This window comes from Gavialis gangeticus, unplaced genomic scaffold (assembly GCF_001723915.1).
Source record: "Gavialis gangeticus isolate Ggan-Ray unplaced genomic scaffold, GavGan_comp1, whole genome shotgun sequence".
In the NCBI taxonomy this organism is placed as follows: domain Eukaryota; kingdom Metazoa; phylum Chordata; order Crocodylia; family Gavialidae; genus Gavialis; species Gavialis gangeticus.
Window position 1 is genome coordinate 19,779,529 of NW_017729033.1, and position 9,434 is coordinate 19,788,962.

General features: G+C 41.0%; 1 protein-coding gene across 3 annotated transcripts in view; it reads right to left on the reverse strand.

The window, feature by feature from the left end:
• Nucleotides 1-9,434, reverse strand: part of POLN (DNA polymerase nu) — a 315,827-nt gene that overhangs the window by 287,315 nt on the left and 19,078 nt on the right. For all 3 annotated transcript variants that reach the window (XM_019526104.1, XM_019526103.1, XM_019526102.1), the window contains exons 5-6: nucleotides 8,574-8,764; nucleotides 5,382-5,494 (exon numbers count right to left, since the gene is read on the reverse strand). In XM_019526104.1, coding sequence (XP_019381649.1) covers nucleotides 5,382-5,494; nucleotides 8,574-8,764 — 304 coding nt within the window. The remainder of the gene's footprint in view (nucleotides 1-5,381; nucleotides 5,495-8,573; nucleotides 8,765-9,434) is intronic.

Genomic DNA, 9,434 nt, shown 5'->3' on the forward strand with positions numbered 1-9,434 from the left:
GCATGCACAGCTCTTTGCAAAAGAGTGAAATCCAGAGTTTCCCTGCTAAAAGGGAAAATCCACATTTTCACCAAGTAAACTGGGAAATCCATGGTCTTCTCCATTTTTCTGTGGGAAATGGGAAACCTGGATCCCTGCTGATAAGCCTCCAACACAGGGTCCAATACCAATAGCCTGGATAGGCTATTGTGCTAGTACAGCAAATGAAAACAGCAATGAATGGCTCCATCAGGACCAGGAAAGCATCGGTGCTGTGAAGAATGGCAGCATCACAAGTGGCATCAGCTTTGGTGGGCCGGATACAGTCAAGAGTTGCTTACATTGCTCCACATTTCAACAGAACCAACATGAATGCTGGGATGTGGGTACCAACAAAAAGCCCAATGCTAGTGGTGGTGATGGCGATTTCTAACTGGCTCAAACTCCCTTTGTGGAAACCTGTCGCTCCTGTAGCACTGAGGCAGTACGTTTCTCTTTACTTGTGCCTCAGTGCTAAATAATCCATGCTAAGACAATTCCAAGGTCCACTGGGAGCTGCAAATTCTCAAAGTCAGATAAGAAAATATTTTTGAGGAGGAACAAGTCAGGGATTTTCCTCCTGGAGCTACATTTAGGCTTAAATTCACCAGAGTCCACCTTCTCTAGTACTGAAGATGATTTTCAGGGTAGGGAACCTGAGCTCTTCAGGTCTCTGTGCCTGGCAGTGTCCTGAATTTACTGTGCTGCTAAGCCTGGAGTCCAGCCTTTTTGTCCTTTCTGTTTTGGGAAGTGTAAGATTTTTAAAATGAACACTTCCCCAAAATATGAACTGTTCTCAGACAGTAGTGGCAAATCACTAGCAGGGATAGCTCCATTTCCCTCATACAAGTCATTATATGAAACCTGGAAATATGGAAGACATTCCTGTTAAAAGCAAAAGTGAGGTCTGATCTTTTGAGAGACCTATCTGTGCTAGAGAAGGCCAACAAGTCGAAAACATTTCCAAATGCCAAAAAGCAACATAAATGAACAAAGGCAGTAAATTAAAATGAAAACTGTCTTACGAAAAACTAATTATCAAAGAACAAATGTAAAAACAAGTTCAAAGAATCTAATTATCAATGCATAAGAGCAAAGTAAAAAAACCTGCTATCAGTATGAACAGCAAAAATGCTGCATCTTGAGCATTCCCAACAGAAGGCTGCTGAGCGCAACCAAGAAGCAGGCACTGTGCGCCATGCTTTATGCTACCACTGTAGAGCAAAAGGAAGAGCAGAATACATGCACTCTGTACAGGAACTATTAAGGCAAAAGTTTCCACATCCAAGCACACACAAGAGGTATGCATATCTAAAGACGTGCATGTGTTGAGAATCACATGAAAGAGATACGAGTATTACTTTTATCAGAAGGCAGCAAGTCCACTTGTTTTGGCAGTCATGCTCTTGGGCTCACCCATCTTACCCCGCTGCGCTTGTTGCCCAAAACTCAGTATCCCTTATTTCTCCTTATCCTGTGGAAGCTGGAAAAGCTGCCAACATCAGTTTCTAATATAACATACATTCCTGTTGACTGCTAAAATGTCAACAGGTGACGATCTGAATTTTTTCATTAGTGCTGATCTGTAATTTAACAGCGTCTGACCTTACAGTCTATCATTTGATGCTTAATTATTCTGACATAATTTTCTAGTAACCCACTAGATTGGGGAAAACAAGTAGTAAAGCTTACATGTCTGAAAATCAAACTTCGGTGCAAACTGCTTGAACATAGCAACCCATTGTCAAACATTATTTAGGTCAGTGTTAGCAAAACAGGTTTGACATTTATTACATTTGCTTTTCAAGTTTCTTCTCTAGTTATATTATCTGCCATTAAAGTTTTGCCATAATGCAAAATGACTGGCAAGACTTAAAAGGAACTGGGAGTAGATGACTGATATCTTGATGAATTGGAAATATAAGCTGAGCCAGAATTTATTTTTTTAATACTTTGGTATTTAATATTTTTCAGTGTATGACAGGTGGAGGAATGTGTATGCAAGTACTGGCAACCATGTAAGAGCAGATGATTTCAAGATCCACTAATAAAATGAATGACATTGGGCACATCTACACATGCCCCTATGGAGCCATTGTTACTGCACCATCATTTAATACTACGGCATGGCAGCAGTGCAAAGTTATTTTTAGCTAATACATCACTGTAGCAACACACTACATGAGAGGGAGTACATCATTACAGTGACAGCTGTGGTGTCACGATTCCTGCTCGTCAATGCTACGTCACCATAGCACATTGCTATGGCGATGTAGCATCACCTGTAGACGCACCCATTGGGTAGCAAAAGTTGCCACTTTTAAATTTCTGCTTGTGAAGAGAATGAGAAAAAGGGGTTAAAGAAGAGCTTACCAGTGGAGCAATGAGGTGGCAGCCCCTTTTCAACAAATAGCTGGCCTGCGCCAGGGCAGAAATCTGGTACAGAGCCCTGAAAGAGGTGGCACAGAAACCTTCCCATGGGCCTAAGGATCCGGTGAGGGCATAATGGGGCAGGAGGGGAAGTTCAGAGCCAGGAAAAGAACAGAAATTTGCTCCTTCAAGTCTGTTGCCAGGAGACAGACGGAAGGGACACCTGAAAACTAAGGTTTAGAAAGTGCTGAATGAACTGCAAGAGGCAGTCACTCCTAACCAGGAACGAAGATAAGGATTAACCTTTGCCTGCACAAGCACTTCACGTCTCAGCACTAAGCACTTCACTAAGCACTTTGTATGCCCATGAGCACTTGCTTAGAGAGTGGCCCAGTTGCACCTGATAGTTTGGGAATTAGGTAGTAGTTTGAAGTACCTGAAGATCCTATGGAAAGGTGCAATACTGATACGGCAATGTGCCCTTTAGATAAGGCTTAGATGCAACAGTAGCAAAGCTGATATATTTCATACACCAAGGGAGACAGTGCAATGTTGTGTGGCAGACATTTGGGTTGGAAGAATCAGACAAGATTAGGACGGGCATAAAGCATAGAGCAACCAGACGTTGAAGCTAGAGTCGAGTGTGACAGCTGACAAGTAACTTCCCAAACAAGGTATTTAACACAGTATTTAAGGTGTAAGGCTGGGCTGTGAGGTGAAGGTAGAGCCCCAGAATCTCACTCTAGAATGAGATTCACTGAGTTCCAGATCCAGAGAGCTGAAGGTGGGCTGTGACTGGACTGAACACCTCTGAAGTCATTAAGATCAATATAACCGCATGGCAGGCAGCTTAATCAAAACTGCAACCCCAGACTCCTGGGATAAGAAGGCACAGTGGCTTTTATTAGAGAAACGGTGAAGTAGAAGCACCAGCAAGGCAAGTAAGTAGTGTCTGAGCCAACACTGCTGAAAGCCCATTTCGATGTATAATGTAAAGGCAAGTAGTATTTGATCACAACTATTCCATCCTGAACTGAAGCCTGCTTGCTCCAGGGGAATTTCTCTTTCAAACTAAGTCAATAATGTCAGTTCATCCAATGCAATGCCTTTAAAATTATATGCAAAAATGAAATAGCACAAGTTTATTGGGCCATCAGCTAGTATACCCAAGTTCAGCAGAGCAATGCCTTTTTATATTTTCTTCACCCCCAGTTTTTGGCAGTTTTCCAGAAAGAAACATCTTAGTGTCACCAGGCAAGTATGTCTTTTTTGGAACAAGATACCTTTGATCCCCATGGGGAACGTATCTGGCATTTCCTAACCTGAGTGTTTGACTTTGCAACCTCAATATTCTTTTAAAATAATTTACTTCTCAAAGCAGCATCAGCAACAATTTGAAGTTGAAGGACAAACTCCAACACTCAAGATAATTGCTTCTAATTCTGCTACTCTGGCACCCTATGAGTCCTTAGGGAAGGTCTTAAGAGGGCTGCACTAAGTCTCAAAGAGTTTGGTCTCTGACTCTCTAGTAGTTTAACCTTATTCTGAGATAAGCTGCCAGCGCCTGAGCAATCTATGGAGCGTTCCCCTTTAATTCCCTTCAACAGCAGGAATCCTTAAATTCTAAACATAACCAACACCAAAAGAATATTCATAAATGAGAGGCATTCCATCAGAAAAAAAACACTTTTGATAATACTGCCCCCTTCTCAAGTCTGAAAGAACGCAGGTAGATGAGCAAGAATCTAGTCAGAGAACATATTTAGTTAAGTATAATTACTGAAGAGTTGTGCTACTTTCTCAAAAAAAACCACATGAACTGGATTCTTAGTTTGAGATACTAAAAAAGCCTAAAGTTTTTAATATTCTCCAGTCACAAAAATCCCTAACCTAAGGGAGACTTCCCAGGCTGCCGGCCAAGACATATGATTTAGGATAGAAAGCTTGTAGGAATGCAAAACACACATGTTGAACTACCAGAGGCATCCTCAAGAAGAGGATAATGTGAGGGGATATATTGCTAGGTATAAGTACTGGAAGATATACATTTACTGTATTCAGTTTTGGGCCCCCACTACAGAAAGTATGTGGACAAATTGGAGAGTCCAGTGGAGGGCAACAAAAGTGGTGAGGGGGCTAGGGAACATGTCTTACGAGGAGAGAAAGAGGGAACTGGGCTTATTTAGTCTGGAGAAGACAAGACTGATAACAGAGATTGAATAGCAGCCTTCAACTACCTGAAGTGGGGTTCCAAAGAGGATGGAGCTGAACTGTTCTGTGATGGCAGATGACAGAACAAGGAGCAATGGACTTAAGTTGCCTCAAAGGAAATTTAGGTTAGATATTAGGAAGAATTTTCTTACTTACAATGAGGGTAGTAAAACACTGGAACAGGTTACCCAGAGAGGTGGTGGAATCTCTATCCTTGGAGGTTTTCAAGACCTGGCTAGACACCGCTTTGGTTGGGATGATCTAGTTGGCAATGGTCCTGCTTTGAGCAGAGGGTTGCACTAGATGTTGTACTAGATGCTCTTCCAACCCCAATTTTCTATGATTCCTTGGATTAAGCACAAATTCCAGCATTGGACCAAATACTTGAAAAGTGGTCTAAAGAGACTTGAATATACCATGTATCAGTAGTCTACAGGAATGTCATGCTCCAAGGAAATATTGCTCAAGAAAGGACAAATGGCATACAGATATATAGGTTAAGTCTCACAACTTTACACGAATGGAACATGGTGAAGGTAATTCTCAGTTACCACCAAGGAAGTGTTTTAAGTGGAGATGCTACAGGCTAGAGAATACCCATCAGGAATCCAACAACAGTGAAAGAGTGCCAAGCGGATTCAAGTGTGTCATTATAAACGACATTAATGTTATGCTATTAGTAATACTGTATAAATGTTTTGTTAATAAAGTATATTTTGTTAATACATTTTTGTTCCAGTGAGGATTTGGTGAATACAGAAGATTGGCCCAAAACATCTTACCTCGTTTCCAGCAGATCTCATTGCCGTAAACATGGAGTAATGTTCTCAGAAAATCCTTTGCATTGAAGCAAACAACAGTACCTTTACACTGTAGTATTTGAATTAATATTTGTCTGCATAACAAAAATAAATTCACTAGTTAAATATTTAGTGTCAAACTACAGAATGTAAAATAAAATTGTATTTGGATAAATATTTATAAAATGCAGGATTACACTGAATATGAACAGAAATGACAGTTAAAATTAAAAGATTTCTTATGTCTGGTCAAACATGGTAACTGAAGCTAAGTGGTTTTGTTCAGTTAATATTATGCAACTTGCACATTCTCAGAATAGTCTTTTGATACACAGACTTGCAACTGTTGGGAATATATGCTCTATTCTTCATACATGTAAAGAGGATGACCCTCTATATTTAAGTGCAAAGTTCAATGCAGTTTCCATATGTCGCCACAATTTACCAGTACAAAAGGTACTGAGCGAGCATGATCTTCTGACTTTGTCAGTCATATTTATTGAGTTTAGTTACTGAAAGCTTCAAATTATCATTTTTTCTGCACAGCACTATATGCTATTTAAAAATAGTTTGCTTGTTACTACAAGATGTTTTGGAAATGGTCCCATGTTTTCCCCTCTTCCTCAACATATTTACAGTTCATTTGCTATTTTATAATTTAAAAATATATAACGCACATATTTAAAAAACAAAGATTTATGTAGACTTTGCTATGGTCAGAAATGGGGTGTCAATAAAGAGACTTCTCATGAATAGTAAATTGTATTTAAAAGTAAACAAAGATTAAATAGCAGATTAACAGCAATAGATTTTGTTAAAATGTTAAAGATTCTCATACATCAGCATAGTAGCAGAGTAGAGAATAACCCCTAATTTCTCTGTTAAAAGAAGAATTGACAAGTTCCTTTTAACTTTTTGTTCAATCATAACACTACATAGCTCACAACAGATCTCAAAAGCAAAAGATGCATATATGAAGCACTCCAAATTCCACTCCAATTTGGAGCACCAGAGATTGCCAAGGACATTTAAGTACACATGGAAGTACTCGTTTAATTGTCTGCCTTGCTTTTTGCCCGCTATCCCACAGGGAAAAAGGGGGAGAACAAACTACTCCGAGATGCTAGAGGACCAAGCAACCCCCTTTCAGGCTCCACTTGAGCATGAACATGCATCTAGAAGCAGAAAGCTACTGTTTCATTCAGCGTCATTTTTGGAATGCTTCAACCATTTTTAGAGCACTTCACAGGGCACATGCGTCTGTCTGCTTGTCATTTAAAATACTTCAAATGTTATGTCTGCCCAGGGACCGAGTCATTAGTGCTCCTTAGCAAAATTCTAAAGAATTTTTAAAATTTGACTATTTTCTTTTGTTTTATTAGAATCTCAATTCCTCTCCCCGCCATCATATAACATACTTCATACACTGGAATCAAGGAGTAAGGACTGGGAGATGCGACCTAATCCTGGAAGAGGTCAGAAGCCATAGGAGGGGCTTAAAATATTTTTAGAAGATACAAGAACAGCAGGGCAGTCTGGAAAGCATCTCTGCAAAGTGTATACCAATACAAGAAACATGGGGAACAAGCAGGCCAAAATGAAAGCCATAGTACCTAAAAAGAACTATGACTTAACTGGCATCACAGACTTGGTGGGATAATTCCCGTGACTGGAATATGCACATTGTGAGGCATGCTTTGTTCCTGAATGACAGGTATGGAAAACGCAAAGGAGGCATTGCATGTTATGTCAAAAATGTATAGACTTTTTGAGGGTAGAGCAGTAAACTACATCTGGATAAATATGAAAAGAACAATAACTTAAAGAAAGTACCAGAGAACTTTTGAAAAAAAATTAAATTTAAGGTAACAGGGTGTGTTGTATTTCATGTCAGGGTGCTAAGGGAGCTAGAGGAAAACAACTTAGTCATTGGCAATATTTGCACATTCATGGATGACAGGCAGGATTGCAGAAGTGTGAAGAGGTATCACACTGCCCTCCCCACCTCATCTTCTATTGTTTGTTTCTGTCAAGGAGGACCTGGGAAAATTATAAACTAGTTGGTCTGACTTTTAACACTTGGAAAGTTAGAACAAATTTAAAAAAATCAACTGGTAATATCTGGAGGGCGAAGGGATGATTGCTCGTTTTAGCTCATCAGACAAGCTTTAGTTTAAACACCTCTGCCACCATTTGGAAGCGAGGGGAAGCTGACACATGAGACGCCATGGAGCTTTCTAAATTAAAGTGCCCTACCACCACCCCTGCAGCACATGTAAGAGTGCCCAGAGGTACTAAATGTAATGCACATGAGCAGTGGCAATATGTAGAGGGTACACTGGGGTGCACTTGCACCCCCTGAAAGCACTAGTGCACCCCCTTACTGGCCACGCTCACCATTCAGGCAATGGGCAGGGGGGGCCACGTGGGAGTGCCGGTACACCCCCTGCAAGTGCTGGCCGGGGATTGGGAGTGCTGCGGCCACTTCACAATCAGCTGTGGGGGGACCCTTCAGCCCAGTAAGATTGACCACATAGGGACCCCCTCCCCGGGTCGCTGACTGGTTGTTGGGGGATGCACATGCCCTCCCCGACTAAGGTAGCACCAGTCGCCCATGCAGATTAGGAAAAGTGCATTAGTGATATATTGAGAATAGGCACATACTTCACATAAGCAGACAGTTGCACTAGGTGACCTTTGAAGCCCACGGATCCTATATGATTTCCTTTCAAATAAAATTGCTTTTAATTAAATTAGATTAATTGGGCATTTAAAAGAGATAAATGAAATCTTTACAAATTTAGCATTCTAGCAAAGATGTACACAAGTGATTATGCCTTATCTAGAGCTGTTTCATAACACACATCCAACATCTGACCTATAAAAAGATGCTATTACCTACTATAGAATATCCTCTAAAATGTCAAAAACTATAGAAAAAAAGTGTTCAAGAATTTAAAAAAACTCTGCATTTCAAAGAACTGTGCTACAGTCGTGTTCATTTGTTCTCCATAAGAACGTCCATGAAAACCTACCATAAATTAAAACAGTACCTATAAGCAAAAAAAAGTAAAACTGGACAAATCCTACATACCATTGTAGAGTGCTGAACAAGTCAACATTAATATTATTAAAAACAGACATATGGAGCAATTTTTGTAAATGTTCTCTCACCGACTGTATTGCTTATGAGCCTGTTCTTCTTGTCCCCATACAGAAGTGTGCTCTAGCTTTAAATAAACAAGCTTATCATTCCTGTCACAGGTATCCAAGGGATTAGCAATGGAACATCCACTGGAAGGGCAAAGGTGGTCTGACTGACTTTTCACTAATACAGCGATTCCTTTTACTGATGAAGTTAAATCCTATAGGTATAGTTGGTTAAAGTTAGGAACATTTTGTATAGTTAATTTTTATGCAATTCTATATGAAAAATTCAATTTTCCCATAAATTTTAGGAGATGCTATCTGCCACTTGCACTAGATTTATCAAACATACATGTAATGATGTGTGCATTTCTGTTACAGTAACAATCAGGATTCCCAGTGCTGAACGAGGCTCCCTAAACATTCACAAGTACAGACAAAGGCAAAAAGCTTGCAATCTACAAAATTGAGAGTGTCGGCAACTGGCTAATTTTGGCTGATGTGGCTGATAAATACCCCATGCATGTGCATAGCTGCAGGCAGCCAGAAGTGCAGCCAGGTTGGGTTGGTAAGTCTGTTGTGGGGGAAGGGGCATGGGGGGGCGAGACAGATAAAGGCCCCTGCAGCGAGGAAGGGAGTGGGGCTAGGGCACAGGATGGAGATTTGAGCAGCTTGTCCAGGGGGTGCAGGCATTTCCTGCTGCTGCACACACCCTAGGACAGCACGAGGGAGGGGGTGTTTGCCCAGCTCTGTGCAGGGTGAGGGCAAGCTGCTGCTGCATGCTGGGGTGGCGCCAGGCTCTTCCTGGCAGGGGCTGGGCAGGGCTGCACTCAGGTTGGGTGGCAGCGGCATTAGAAGAGGGGCTACGGGGGGGGGGCGTGAGAGGGA